Raw genomic sequence first — 16436 nt, forward strand, 5'->3', positions numbered from 1 at the left:
TTTTAATAAAATCTTTTATTAATTACAGAAGGTAGTAGATATAGCAATTTGAAAACCTACCTCAAGTCACTACATCTATAAAGTTTATTATACCAGAAATTATCTGTTCTAGTGAGACATTAGGAGGGGATTGTTCTGCGCCAAGAAACCTAGTGAGTCTTGATAGCATGGTCTGTAGTTTGAAGGGCCGCTTTTTGAACCGCCTTTAAAAAGAACTATTACCCTTGCATTTATAAACGCTTCTGGGAAAGATCTGAGATAAAATAAAGCTTGGAAATGCTTAGTTAAGAGTGAAAGAAATGCTATTAAAATTAATTTGATAACATTTGTAGGAATGTGATTGTGGATTGACGAGGAAGCGTTCACTAGTGAAGAGACCGCCTTACATATTTTTGAACCTGTTACAGACTCCGGTGCTATTTATTTTAGACAAGCCGGGCTTAAATAAGGTTTGAAATCAGGATCAGAAGGGGCTGGGGAATTAGCTGTTGCTATGTAAATTTTATAGTTTATTTAATGCTTCTTTTTCTTTTAATGTCGGCCTTTACTTGGATATTATTGTCAAAGTAAAGTACTACAAACAAATTAAGGGGACATCATTACTGTGCAAGATATGGTAGCGTAGTGGGCTTGATCTCAGCTTGGTAATACGGAACTCAGAGTTGGAACTCAGGTGAATCAATACGCTGTAGGGCTTGGAATTTGATTCTGGTGATGAGGTTACACTAAAGCGTCCCAACATTAGTATCATTAATGTCCTTCCCTCGACATGTCTTCTGAAAACCCTAAAATACTCTTTATCAAAATATTTACTAAAATAACCTAATCAGATTATACTCGCTACTGCGTCAGATCCTGATTTCAAAATGTACAACAAGCTGACCTTTATTCAAAGACTGATTATCAGTTTTCTATATCAATATTTAACCACTGCTAAGTAATGTAGTCTACGTCTCCCAATTCAGTCTAGATGTAGTCTAGATCTCCCAATTTCATATTTTTATTGGTACATTTTATATACAGTAAACTGTAATTGTAATGAAAGTACCACCACGGAGAGGTTTTGCTATTTCAAAGACATCAGTCAGGGTGGTATGTTTTCACCTCGATTATATAACAAGAGTGTACTGGAGGATCAGAAGAAAGTTAACGCGTAGTTTATTTACCGGGGCCTTGACCTGCCGCTTTTAAATTATGCTGACAATATATTGAATCTAGGGAGGAGTGTCGCAGGCATTGAAATTTTGATTTTCCATGTAGGGAGTATGCAAAGATTCGATCAAAATTCAATGCTGATAAGAGTAAAATTGTTGCAATAGGTAAATCACGTAAGCAGCCCTCCCCAAATAATGTTTGTCTACTTAATGGTGGTCTCCCACACAATGCGAGACTGACCGGTCATTCGTTTGGTCTAAGATGGTTTTCCAAAAAGGACGATCTTTGGCGATCCGTAATTCTTCATCCACAGATCGAATCCTAGCCATCTCAACCTTTCTCTCATTGTAGCCCAAAAAAGTGGGATAGAACCAGATTTTCCCCACATTTGTTAGTAAGAAATATTAGTCACAATGTTAGTGACTAATTGTTGGTCACTATGTTCGTCACATATTGTTAATCAGAAATATGGTCAGTCAGATGGGCATCCAATACAATCCGTAAACGATTCCTCTGTAAACATTTAATAAATCCTATTCCGTCTTCTGGAGCGCCGATATTTCAGAATCTTATTTGACCACTGTAGTTCAAATATTCTAACCAAATGTTCCAATATATCTCATTATAGCCCTAGAAAGCAGGATTGAACAAGACTTTTCGCACAGCCTACTGTTCGAAACACGGTCAGTCAGTCGGATACCCAAAACCAATCCATAGAAAATTTCTCTGGAATACATCTAGCAAATGCTCCTCTGTTTTTTGGAGCACCCACGCTTCAGAATGATATTTGACCACTGTCATCATGTAGCTTCAAATATTCTAATCTTGGTTGACGGACTTGTCTTTTTATTCTTCCAGACGTTTTTCACTTGTGAAAAAGCACCTATGGCCATGAGCGCAATATAAACTACCTTAAAATAATAGAGCTGAGGTTTTTCGCACTCTTCTTCAGTCTGTTTCTGTAGGTTCGGCTACCTGCTCGAGATTTGAGGTCGTTAGCGACGTCCCGCAGGGTAGTAGCCTCAGCAGGAAATGAGAAACCAGTGATAAAACTATGACAAAATTAAAAATCCGTCTTACTATTGCCAAATTTGAAATATAGCAAAATCTTTACAGTAAAAACTTGAAAAACTTTAGGGAAAATAAAATTTAGTCAAGGATAGAAGCTTCAACTGATACTGAAGCATGAATACCCGCCCAATTTATGAATACGGATAGAAATGAATACTTCAACACAATTTCAATGCAATAAAAGTGTGCCTTAATTGTACATCATAATGGTTAGAGAAAGAAGGTCTGATTTAGGTCTATTCACTTTATTGGAGACCACCAATCTCTAATGAGACGCTTTAAATAAAAAAAAAAACGCTTTAAAAGGAGACACTTTACACATGATACACATACACTTCAAAAAATGATAAACAACAGAATTTTCAGTCCAATGTGAACAAACTAATAAAATTAATATGCCCTGTTCAACTTTAATTCTGTGCAGAAATCCTTCGGTAATGACAATCACAAGGCCGTATCCAGGGCGGGGGGTTAGAACCCTCCCCCGAAATGTTTGTTCGACTCGTAAAAAAGGAACAAAATGTGCATATACACCAATTTTTGATGTCTTTTTTAAGTGTTCTTAGTACCCCACCCCCCCCCCAAAAAAAAAATCTTTTGTCACAATCATCATCGAAAAAGAACGCCCTTAAAATATTGCTCCGGGGGATACCACCAGCCTTCTTGTCCTTCTGTGCACGTTTTACTGACATAAATGCAAACTTTAATGCTACACTTAAAATACTTTCACAATAAAAGGAGGTTGCCATTCGGTAGCCCCCGTATTCCAGGCTTAGTCTGAAGAATGAAGGAAGAACAAATATTCTCCAGAATGAAGGAATGAGACTAACTCCCCCACTCATATTCATCCGAAGGAGTTATCAGTGAAAGTCGGGTAATTTCGGCCTAATATGCATTTTTGAAGCTTCTAGTAGCCCCCCCCCCCCAGTCAGACGTATTCACTGCTGTAATTGCAGTAATAAAACAACACCATTCAAACATTATACATATTTGCCCTTTTTAGCCCTATTGTTAACAACACAACTTAATTAGGTTTTTCTACGAACAGAGGCGCATAAGGCGGCAATGATAGACCTCCAATTCAACCGATCTTGTGCTGGAGACCAGAGCTTATTCAGAGTAGTTTAGGACTTGTTGCCTCTTTCTCCATGGACCGACCCAGTTGCGCTGTTTCCTCCTCTGAAGACCAGGTGGAATCCAACTCCCAAAATCGCGTGGGAGCGTCCTCCATTCCTGGGAATCACTGACATTCAGTATTTTCACTTCTTCGTTCTGATCTCGTTGATGATCAGATCCAATCTTGCTATCACAATTGTTATCAAACCTGCTCACATCACTAATTGATGAAGCGTTATCATTTTCACTTTTTATTTCTAATGTTATAACTTCAGTCAGCCTGTCGAAACACTTTTCCTTTTATAAACTATTAATTTCCTTATTCGTCAAATTTAGAGCTTATCAAGTATCAAAATTGGCCGGGAATATTAAAAATATTAAAGGAAAATGGAAAATATATATATAAAAATAGAATTATTAATTTTAAATGAACAATAACTATTCATTCTTTGATTTTTCTCTTCATTCGTTGTTTAATTATTAACCAAACAGTCTACGTCACCGGCTCTTGGTAAGTTTATCTATCATTATTAAAGTTTTTGTGCTTAACCGTGAAGACCGAAAATGGAGAATGTCGACAATCAACGGTGAATGTCTGAAAATCCTTTTTTTCTCCATGCATTTAGTCAGCTTTGCCAGTTTTATGCAAGGTTTCATGGTGACAGGTTAGGTTTCTAGCCCATTTCTGAGACTTATAGCCTAATTTAACTTAACTTTAACTTTTACCATCAAACCTTGCAGAAGACTGACAAAGCTGACTAGTAGAGCTGATTGAATCCAAGCAGACAATAAGGAATTTTGGGCATGAATCCTCAAATAATTCCGATGACAACTCATGTGCTATAAAATCTTTAAAGGAAGCTTTACACACCAATAGGATATACCCCCTCTCCAATGAAGAACAGATGGCATACCAATACAACAATGACTTTATCTCTCACATACATGTCTGGTCTACAATTCTGGTTATTTTTTCTAAACGTATTTAGCTCTTAAGATTCCTAGAAGAATTTGTGCATTTTTAAAACATTATTATAAATTTCAACTTCAGTTTCTTTTTAAAAATTGCTTTACGTAAAAAATAAAATAAATTAAATAAAATGTCCAAAGAAAAGACCAGGAAAAAAAATGAAATAATACAAGCAATAGGAGAAAATCTAGGACAACAAAAGTAATGCAAATTAGACCATTGATGTATTTTTTTAAATTTATATGATAAGAAAACTTATAAAATAATTATATTATTATTAAAGATACCGCGGCGATTGGACTCTTCACTAGGATGGATTTATGCATTTCAAATTTATAATTCTAGTTATGGTGAAATATTACGTTATAAATTGTAAGTTAATATGGTTTTATTTAAATTATACTTGACTGTGAACATAATGAATAGATCTGTAAATTTTCTTACGGATTAATAAGTTTAATGTGTTCAGAATTTCTTGCAGTCATGACAAAGTTTTTTTCTAAATTTTTTAGCCTTTTGTAGTCAATTTCTAGGGCTATAATGAAAGAAAGATTAAGATGGCTAGGGCACGTTCTGCGGATGAAGGATGGCAGATTGCCGAAGATTCTCCTTTTTGGCCAAACGGAAAGCAGGTTGTCCTTGTCTGGGTGGGAGGATGTTATAAAGAAATATTTAAAGGAAATGGGAACTTCCTGGGAGGGTGTAAAGAGGGAGGCTTTGAATAGATTGGCATGGAGGAGGAGTGTACGTAGCTGTGTTGGCCTCAGGCGGCTTGGTGGTGCGGTGAGTTATCAGTAGTATTAGGAGCAGTCAGTTTATTTGGTTCACAAATTTCGGATTGCTCGTAAGGGGAACCCTCAACACACATGAGCAAGACCTTTCTTGCATTTACATTTTATTCTTAAACATGTTTCACACTATTATATCTTGTTGGAAATTTCACTAATGATGGATAGTAATGTTTTTCTCTATAACATGACATACCAATTTCAAATCCTGAAAAATATAAAAGCAAAATGACATATTAGATAGTATTTAACATTGAAAATCAGAGTTTACTGCAAAAATTATACACAATTTACTAACAATACAAACTAATCATCTTCTAAAAATACAAAAAAATCATCTTCTAAAAAATAACATAATCATGTTAAAGCAGTATATTCTTGAAGCACCTTGAAATGCAGATTAAGCAGTTTTTAAAATTGGAAACATCAGTTTAATGCAAAGATTATGCACATTTAATTAAAACTAAAATATCCTTGGGAGGTTGGGCACCAGGAAGCCCCATGTTCTTGACACTCTGTTCTACCGTTGAAAACTAGGAAGTCGCTTTCGCAGAAAAATGCTCTTTCGCAAAAGTTTCAGCTACGATAAATGGGAATACAAGAGAAGCATCCGCATAGACCTACAAGAGAAAATAATTCAGAAATATTTAAAAACAAATTAACATTTTCAGAATAGTACTTTAAAATGAGGCAATTTAAAATGAAAGGAAATTTGTACCCCTAGTAGATTATCACCGGTTTTAATTATTAATTTTCCCCTTTTTGATGCTTTTATGCGCCGGCTTGTAGCGATTTTTAGCGCTTGTAGCGCTTTTTACTACCTAGTTGTGCCTTTTCTCGGATTTTTTGTCTATATCCTCTCTATTGCCTATTTAGCCATATGATCCTCTGTATTGTCTTGGATATGCACGTCCAGCTTGACATCCAGGGCTGAAGATGGGACTGGCGAGATTAACTTGAAGCAGTAAAAAAAAAGCTGCAAAAATTACAACTAAACAGTTACTCAAGATAAGATGATGCACTCAAACTGCTCATGGTAGACACGAGCTTAAATAGCAATTGAGACTCAATTTTTAGAACTCATAGTGGTTTATTAGCCGACCTTGAGAAAATCCTTACTGAAGCACTTGACTCCGACGAATCAAAAAGCATTGTCGAGGAATAATGATGTACACAGCTTCTAGTACCGAAAGTTGATAATCATTTTTGATTTATTTTACTGGGTATTGACAACCTGGCAACCAATGACAATACAATGACAACCTGATAATGATAACAAGGAAGTACCAGTTTTTTTTTGTAGTTTATGTCATGGATTTGCCTGTGAGTGTTGTAGTATTCATTTGACTTAATACATAAAGTACCTGAGGTAGCATTTGCTATTTAGGTTACTAAAGTATCTTATCCTACATTAGTCCCTATTCTTTCTAAAGTCTCTATGTTTTAGTCTCTATTTTTAATCTATACAAAAAAGACACTACATGCGAAAAAATCTAAAAGTAATACCCACAACTCCCCCTTATAAAAACATACCATTATTTTGATGGTTTAATTACAAAAGTGAATTAAAGGCGTACCTTTTGAATAGTAGTGTTTCTAATGCTTTTCTTCTGCAGTCTAGTGAACCGTTTCAGTTTATATTTTCTTTCTTGTGATGGTTTATAGTGCTTTTGCAGCTTTTTACTAACAAGCTCTACTTTTTCTTGAATTATTAGTCTCTATATTTATTCTCTCTAGATTCTACTTTCTTATATTAGTCTCTATTAGACCCCGGCGCCGCGCCGATGAGGGAACACCAGCGGCGGCGGGGCCAAAAACAGCGCGCCACGCAGCGCCACCAGTAAGATGTCGGCGGCGCGCAGACGGTATGATGTCGGCGGCGCGCCGCCGGCGCGCTCCATGTCTACCGCAAATATTAATGTTTCCATCAGTCTTTCTCAAGTCACAGTTTAAATTTACAACAGATTCGAGTCTATTCATGAGTTCAAAACTTCAAAAGTCACTGGCTGGAAACTGGCCTTCTTCGTTATTCGTCAAGAGAAATAGAAATCTGGTAGAAATGAAATGGCTGTGGCATTTCAGAGCCCTTGCATAATACGAGTAGTTGAAGTATCTATTAGCTATGTATTCTTAACATAAATAATTATCAAAATTAGTAGTTTTTTTTTTATCGAGCATTACTGCATACAAAACTTCAAATGCCGTATCACAAAATTCGTCAGTTATCTGGGTAAAAACTTTGAATATAACTTTGAACTTACAAGCTTAATTTTTTCATAATGCTCTTTGCCTATATCTATTTTGTCACCTTTAAAACAGTTGAAATGGGCGACTTTGATATTTTTTTTTTGCTCTTTTGGATTCCTAAGAAGCCTTCTTGTATTAAAAACTGGTTTTTAACAACTTAAAAAAAACATTTTAAAGTTATTTTGGCTTCTTTATAGAATATATGTCATGTAGGCTAAGGCTGAACTGCTGCTTTTTTATTGCTTTTGGCTGCTCTTTTGGATATTATTCATTTTTTCTTTTGGGGATTCATTCCAAATTATAAACTGATAAATACCTAATATCAGTCAAATTATAAACTGCATCTAAAAGGAGCAAATTTATTAAATTGAAAAATACATGATGAACACTTCAATTACAATGAAACAAAAAACACTTAATGGTTTATTCGGTATGAAGAAAAATGAAGTGCCAGCTATTTTCTTAGGTAAAAACTGAAAAGCTCCTCCACTTTAAATGTAATTAAATGAAAGAACTAGCAGACTGAAGTAACTCCAGGAAGATGCTGAGATTTTCATCCTAGTCCGCCGATTTTAATACTAGCAAGATAGTAAGGACACTTAGTATCAGTTATTGAGTTGAAGCTTTTTGATTTCCGAATGCTCACGAGACTGACCAAATTCAAGAAAGTTAGAACAATAGGGCACATGAGATCAGAATTGTCACAAACTCCTCTTTGATCCCCACCCAGGCTCAAATGTTCTGCTACGGTAATTTCCATGGAAATCTCTAAAGAGTGTCTTTTTAAAACAGCTTTCAAGCGTAGTTAGGGGTCTGTAGCCTTTTTTGCTTTTCTTCAAAGCTTTGAAAAAAGTGTTATAATATTCCAAATGTTATATTTGTGTATATTTTTGATCATCATTTGTGGGTCGATAGAATTTTTCAAACCACTGTAGATACTTCAGAACATTGAAATATATAGTACCTTGATGTAGTAAGACTATTCAAGACTACTACTTGATCCTCTCAAATTGAAGACTTTTGTTAAGACCTGGTCAGTCAATTTTATTTGCGCACTTGACCAATGGCGCCGTTGTCACTCGAGCGCAAAGTTAGTTGATGATGTCGATATCGCTTTGGTTACACCAATTTGTTTTAGTGTGAATCTGCTTAGTACTTATGAATGAATGTTTTCAAAGTAAACCCGTTTCATCGATAAAAAAAAACAACGGGTCGGACGCATGTGTCCCTTTCCTTTTGGACGATAAAACCATGCAAGTGCTGTATCAAGTATGACTCACGAAAATATTGTTAATTTTTGTCAACTTTTCAACTTTTTGGCATCCCTGCTTTCAATAAAAAAAAAAAATAAAATCAAGGTACTATCACTTAAATATAATAACTCCCTATCCCCCCCTCTGGATACAATCTTGTTAGGATACCGTCTCTGCTTTAAATAAAAAAAAATAATTAACCCATTGTCACCCCTGCTTTCAAAAAAAAAAAAATCGAGGTATTATCATTTAAACATGATAGCTCACTCCCCCCCCCCTCTGGATACCACCTTGATAGGATGCCGTCTCTGCTTTAAATTAAAAAAAATAAGGTATCCTTGATAGGATACCGTCTCAGCTTTCATTAGAAAAATAATTTACTTAATAATTAGCTAGGTCACTATATGGTTCAAACAAACACGTAAGATAACGTTAAAAAGCTTAGTGTTCCTTGAAAAAAAATTGAGGGTATGAGTAAAGGGGTTCAAAGACAACAACAAAAATGTCGAAATTATTCAGATATACCTCAGGCAATGGAGAATCCGAGTTATAGATTCATCAAGGGAATCACTCGAATCCTAATAATCGCGTCAAAAGAGATCCGAAATTAAATCATAATAAGGTCAATGACCTACGACAACTTGCAAAGTACCTGCTGCACTGAACCCGTTCTAGTGGGGGGCCCTGATTTTCTCTAAATATTTCAATGAGTCCCCAGGGAATTTGATATCATTTTCTTCTGTCTCCACTCTAAATGAAAAAAATTATCCTTTTGACATCCCTGCTTTCAATAAAAAAATGAGGTATTATCATTTAAAAATGATAGCCCCCTATCCTCCCCTATAGGCAATATATTACAATTTTTTTATGAATAATATTTTTAGGGTAACTTCCGTTTCAATCTCTAATTCCCCAACCTTGTACATAGCTTAGTCTATAGCTAAATTTTGTCTCAATAGAAGGGTTTTTTTCGGGGGGGGGGGGGGGGGTTAAAATTTTTCAGAAAGAAGATTGTATTTTCTATTCGTCGTTCAACAACTGAGTATTAAACATTAAGAAAATCTTATCTAAAAACAGCACAAAAAAATTTGAATGGTTTCCCAGGGAATTTGATATCATTTTCTTCTGTCTCCACTTTAAATGAAAAAAATAATTATCTTTTTGGCATCCCTGCTTTCAAAAAAAAATAAAAAAAATGAGGTATTATCATTTGAAAATGATAGCCCCCTACCCCCCCCCCCGATAAGCAATAATTTAAAATTTATTTATGAATCATATTTTTGGGGTAACTTCCATTTGATATTTAATTCCCAAACCTTGTACATAGCTTAGTCTATAGCTAAATTTTGTCTCAATAGAAGGCTTTTTTTTGGGGGGGGGGGGAGTAAAAATGTTTAATAATTAATATTGTATTTTATATAAGACGTTCAACAATTGATTATTAAAAATTAAGAAAATCTTATAAAAAAACAGCAAAAAAAAAAAAAAAAAATCTGCAATCTTACAATTCAGCTGTAGAAACAATCTGTCAGCTGTCAATTCCAAAATCCAACTGAAGGCTGAAGCTGTATAGTAGTGAATGCGTTCTATAATTCTATTCAACTTGAAAATAAAATTCTTGACTACGAATGATGTAAGAAATAGCGATTGGAAAACTGCATTCGAAATGATTCAAACTCATTTCATAAAGGAGATACTTTTTTTTGTCAACATATTAAGAACTGTGTATACTGTAATATTTGCAATTGCATATTGCATCTGTCTGGTTTTTATTCAAAGTAACAAAAGAGAAGAAAATTAATGAACAAGAGAGTAGTGAAGAATTATGGTATGCAGAGTAATATTTAGCAGGGAAAATCACTGGTGGTAAATCGCTAGGGGTGGCACCGTCATTGCGTGATTTTCGGGGATTTGGGGAACCAATTTTTTTTTTCGGGGAAATACCCAAAAATTCGGGGATAGTGCAAGCCCTGCTTGATTTCTAATCAGGAAAATCGAAATGCTAAACCACACGAGAAGGAAAAGCTCCGACTTTGCGGTTGACGCAATAAATAATTGCCGCAAAATTAATTTTTAAAGTCGACCAAACGCCGCCGCCTCTGCCGGCGGCGCTACGACACTTCGGCGGCGTTCGACCGGACCTCTCGTTGGCGGCGTTCGGTCGATCCGCCGGCACGGCGCCGGGGTCTAGTTTCTATTATCTCTATACTTTTTATGAAAATAAAAGAACTTACATCTGAAACACTTAACATACTGTCTCTAAACTATATACACTCAACACTCTTCACACCAGGGGCGGATCTAGAACAAAATCTTGGGGGGGGGGATGTGACAAGGACGCCGATAAGCAAAATCTTGGGGGGAGGGGACAATGTGACAAGGGCACCAATAATTGACCAAACTGACAAATTTATTAAAAAAAGGGTGAAAAACAGAAAAAAAAGGAATGAGGGTGCCAGAAAAAATCTTGTAAGTCAATTTAAGAAGTCAACTGAAGCCACATATTTGAATTCAAGTGTTTTATTGGTTTCCTCTCGGGTTTGGTGACGTGCAGACTCTGCAAAAAAAAATCTCTTTTTCTTTGACTGGTGACAATCGGGGGCAAATATGTGAGAGAATTAAGGGAGTCTAGGGTAGACTAAACTTCCTAAAAAAAGTGCACACAGTAATTACGGATATTTTAGCCCCTCTAGGTTTTCCTGATTATCTACTAACGACTCATTAAGATGTCATAACAAAACAAGTTCATGTAAAAACAAATAAAAAAAGGAATCGAGAGGATTAGGTTTTACTTTACCACAATTACTGTAGCCCCCTTGGATAAAATTTTACACAACAGCTACATAGAAATACTAACAGCTTCACAAGGACATGAGAGAAGTAGAGGAGCCAATAGCAGTCTAAACTCTATCTAAGAATCTTACACATCATAATAACATAACAGCTTCACATAAAACTTCATCGAATAACTAACAGTTTCATAAGGACTTGAGACGATTACGTGACTTTATGGCTGACTAAACTTCCTCTGGTCTGGAGAGATTACACCATAATTACGGGAAGTTTAGCCTCCTAAGCGTTTTTTGTTTGCTTCACTAGCAATTGCATATGATGACGCAACATAACAACTTCATAAATCACCTAACAACTTTATAAGTAAGCGAAAGGAATAGGCGAGTCTATGGCAGACTAGACACCCTTCAGAAAGATTAACATAATTATGGAAGATTTAGCCGTTTTAGGGCTTCCTCTTATTTTCACTAAAAACTTCATTGGAATTTTAATAAAATACTAAATCTGTTTTTTTTGCTATCTTTTTTTCTTGCGCTAGTAGTACCTCAGAGGAACTGAATCTGCGGATAAAACTAAAAGAAAGTGAGAACCGTGAGAAATTAAAGAAAGTAAACTTGTACTGCCAACAGACAGCTTGATGTGAGCTAATAAAATGGCCGGCTACTGCAAACGACTTCCTGACAATAGAAGCAGAATTTTATGAGCTTTGGGGATTTACTCCAAGCGTTGGTTCCATTGATGGTTTCTATATCTATATTCATTCACGATCGAAGTCTGTAATATTCCGCTATGATCTCCCCCGCCCTTCCCAGGTTAAATCCCAGAGAACAGATCATCTTTACTATCAGTTTTTTGACATGCCAAACTCGTTAATTGGCACCTTTTCCTTCCACGTTCAGAAACCGATAAATGGCGATGGGGGTAGCGGGGTAGCATCAGTCCAAACTGTCCAGTAAATTAGATTTTCGACCAAGTGAGTGACGACCGCAATGCTGGTTTCTAATTGGATTTAGTAAATTTTAAAATGACACGAAGTGTCATAAAGTGACAGTAAATGAGCAAACTACATTCAGAGCGGCATAGAAAAAAAAAACAACCTAAATCCGAGACCTAAACTTCGATAATTAAATGAGCCACCCAGCAGAATCCAATTTGGATATTATTCTAGCCAGTTAAACGCGGTATTCTATCTTGGAATGTATGGTTTCTTTAAACTTGGAAGATATGTCTCAGCTGAAAAGAAGTTTTGGGCCGAAGAGCAGTCAGTGTTAAATTCGTTTATGTAATTTAGAGTCTTATTGACCTTTTTCAAGGAATATATTATTTTTATTATATACAAAAAATATTGAAGCTCAGTTGGACTGAAGGACAATAGAGAAAAGACCAAATGCGTCTTCCCACTTCCAAGTTCCACTAAATTCTGATGGAGTCACTTCCTTTTCAAAATTTTTGTTTAACCATAGTTTTAATTAACCCTGGGAATCTCAATTAAGTTGTTTAATTTATCAATTATTTACATACCCAAGAGTATCAGCTCAGATCACCAAAAAAAAAAAAAAAACGTTTTGTAGAGTACAAATATAAAATGCAATACGGAAATAAGTATAAAATAAATATATAGTTTCTGTATATTTTGTTTCATTTTGTTAAGATTTATGTATATATCTTTTTTTTATAAATGACAGATATATTGTTTTATCTTTATAAATAAAAAATTTACAGAAATATTTTACAAAGGTTTTTATAAATATATAATTTTGTTTTTACAAAATTTCAAAAATAAATATAAAAGTACAGTTTTTTCCTAGACTTAAAAAACCATCGACGTTATTTAGGCACCCGAGATAATCATAAACCCAGTTGAAAAAAAAAAATATTATTGAGAATCTTTATTTTCCTCGTTTTTCACTATTGCTTTAAGTGTGCCAAAGATAAGGGAATAACTTGTGCCAATATGACAAAATATGTATATTACTGCATATTTTGTAAAACGAACCCAGCCTAGACCCAAATTGTTATGTAATCAATGTAAAATTATTTAATAATAAATACTTCCATACATATACCGCCTGGCTCTGTCATTCGACCAAACAAGGTTGCAAATTTCCCTTTCCTGTGTGATGAACTGGGCATGCACTGGCGGACATGGTTATTGCAAGGCACTGCTGGAAAGCAGATGGAATCAATTGCTTCCCTTCCCGGTAAGTTTTCGTGTCATGTTACTCATTTTTTTAACACAATACTTTTCGTAGGAGCCTAAGGACTTCCTTGGCATGCCAGGTGAAATCAAAATAATTTTCTTCACCGGTGATAATCTACAGGAACCCCCGCCCCCTACATAAACATTCCTTTTATACAGTTAATAAAAAAGTATCTAAGAACAATCGGGATTATGCAGGTGTGGTCATGTGTTTTAAACAGACGTCGTTCTCTTCAGCAGTAAGACTGCAAGCCGATCGGAAAATATAGTTTGGGGCAGATTAAAGGGTGAGTTTTTTTTTTTATCTATAGTTGGTTATGTATATCTTATCCTGCAAAATAGCTATTACTCGTCTGAAGACACGTGGATTATATTGCATGAAGAAACGCGATAGATACAACACAAGTTCTCGGGGGACCGTCTGGTTCTGCTCAGGATTTTAATGGGTATGCTTCAAACGCTTTAGAGGTAAATCCCAAGAATTTCTCAGATGAACATGCAGCCATTCTGCCAGAAGGTGTCACCGAACAGCGACGATCAGTTTAGAAGAACGGAAATAAGGGAGGAAAACTTATTGCCAGACTCTTGAAAATTACGACCTCCATGTCACAACTCCACCCTGAGACGGCTATCTGACTCCCGGAACTTGTATCGTCGAAAATGGCCCCTTTTGACAATGAGTATAAACTTGTTAAAGTGGGCCTACATAGTTTATTAAATAAAGAAGGAAATGCCAATGGCCCAGAAAAACGACGAAAGGCTATCAACGTTTAGATTAGCTAGATAGTAACACAAGACTTTAGTAAAGACGAAGGAATCATTGTACCAAATTAAAGAACAAGAAGTGTTTTCAAGCTTGCAGATCGGTTAGTATGAAGGAATTTTGGAAGCTTTTATGAGCGCTACGTGACCAGTCAAAATCGATGGCGAAAGTTAGCTTTTGGTCGACTTATTTTGCAAATTAAACAAAAACAAGTTTTTTCAACTGAAAGTAAGGACCAACATTAAAACTTAAAACGAACAGAAATTATTACGTATATGATAGGGACTGTCCCCTCCTCAACGCCTCGCTCTTTACGCTAAAGTTTGACTCTGTCTCACAACTTTATTTTTTAAAACAATAAAAAAACTTCTTTTAAACAATAAAATTTTAACTCATGCTATTTCTTAAACAATAAAAAAACTTTTTAAAACAATAAAAAAACAATAGAACTTCTATATTCATATATTTTTAATACGTATATTAGGGGGTTCGCCCCCTAGTCAATACCTCGCTCTTTACATTAAAGTTCGAATTTTTTTTCAATTCATTAAGAATGACCCCTGAATCACAAAGGCCGTTTAATTAGAATAAATAAATTTTTTGAAAGTACTAAAAAAAACTTCAGCGTAAAGAGCGAGGTGTTGATTAGGGGGCAAACCCCTTATATACGTAATAATTTCTGTTCGTTTTAAGTTTTAATGCTGCTCCGTGCTTTCAGTTGAAAAAACTTTTTTTTTATTTAATTTCTGATCGTTTTTTAAATAATGGTGGGAAACCAGGCGCCCTTTTCATAGAAAATTCCCTTCCCTCATACCCACCCCCCTTACCAGAAAAAATCCCCCTGAAAATGTCTGTATACGTATGTTGTAAACACACGTATGTGTATGTAAACGTGTGTATGGAAACGTGAGTATGTATGTGTAAGTTCAGGTTTAATCCGGTTCAGGGTAGAATTAAAATCCTAATAAATTAAAAAAAGCTTGTTTTGAAATTTTCTAAGGTTTTCTGGATGACGTATCATCAATGGCGCAAGTGATTTTTTGTTCATATACAACCAATTTTCAAAACCAACCAACCTAATATTCCTAAACAAACCCACCTATTCCTAAACACCCGCTATATTAAGGATTAAAGGATTCTTTTTTTCAGTTTCCAATTCTATATGCTACTTACTTTAACTGGTTTGGCAGTCATTTTGATTTTCCCCCAAGAGATGGCTTCGTCTGGTTTTGCGCCACTATCACTACCATCAAATTCACTGGCTGTGTTAATGAAGACAGAATAGTCGGCACCATTACGCTAAAATTACAAACAACAATAAATTACAATAAAAAATAACAAAAATAAAATACAAGTTTCATGTCACAATATTTTGATTTCAATCTTTATGTAATTTTATCATAATTTAATTACGTGACAAAATTTTCATATAATTTCAGTATATTCAAAAATGGTCATATAATTGTAGTTTCAGTTATACAAAACTAATAAAAATATAGTTAAAACTTACTTTTAATAGTAATGTTCCCTTCAGGGTATGACAAGTAAGCGGGACAGGTTCTGGACAAGTTGCGCTTCGGCTGCAGAGCGCCAATCAAATTTCAAGGAATGGGTCTACGGCTCTAAGCCAACAGTCGTAAAAAAACCATCGTAATCTTACAGAAGAACAAGAAACAAAAACGAGGTTCTAGATATACGACCCTTTTTAGGCCAAACCATTCCACCCTCCCTTTCTTGGAACATATTTTTCAGGTCGACAAGAACAAAATTCTAATCCAGAGGCGTAATTTCGTCAAAATCCTGGGAGGGCGGGGGGGGGGCAAAGATGATGCCAATATTTTTCAAATCAAGTGAAAATGACAGTGAAAAGTAGAAAATGAGTAACATAGTAAAAAATATACTACAAAAAACTGACCCGTTCTTATAGATGCTTGAAATTATGCAGGCTTATCTTAGTTTTGACAAGATTTTTGAAGAAATTAAATTTTAGCTTGGGAGGGGGGGGGGCAAGATGGGCTGGGAAGCAAACCGAGGTCTGGGAGGGGTAGTTGCCCCTTTCTCCTGCTCTATAGGAAATTAC

At 35.4% G+C, this 16436-nt stretch overlaps 1 protein-coding gene across 3 annotated transcripts in view; it reads right to left on the reverse strand.

Annotated features, from left to right (window-relative positions):
• Positions 1–5331: 5331 nt before the first annotated feature.
• The window catches only part of Dhps (Deoxyhypusine synthase), a 137339-nt gene continuing 126234 nt past the window's right edge, over positions 5332–16436 (reverse strand). For 2 of the 3 annotated variants that reach the window (XM_089104511.1, XM_089104512.1), the window contains exons 8-9: positions 15530–15655; positions 5332–5720 (exon numbers count right to left, since the gene is read on the reverse strand). In XM_089104511.1, coding sequence (XP_088960637.1) covers positions 5634–5720; positions 15530–15655 — 213 coding nt within the window. In that variant the 3' untranslated portion in view covers positions 5332–5633. The remainder of the gene's footprint in view (positions 5721–15529; positions 15656–16436) is intronic. The other variant, XM_089104510.1, reaches the window with a different exon arrangement.

The sequence above is a fragment of the Artemia sp. Qi Xiang Cuo genome, chromosome 18 (assembly GCF_049724085.1).
Source record: "Artemia sp. Qi Xiang Cuo chromosome 18, ASM4972408v1, whole genome shotgun sequence".
In the NCBI taxonomy this organism is placed as follows: Eukaryota; Metazoa; Arthropoda; class Branchiopoda; order Anostraca; family Artemiidae; genus Artemia; species Artemia sp. Qi Xiang Cuo.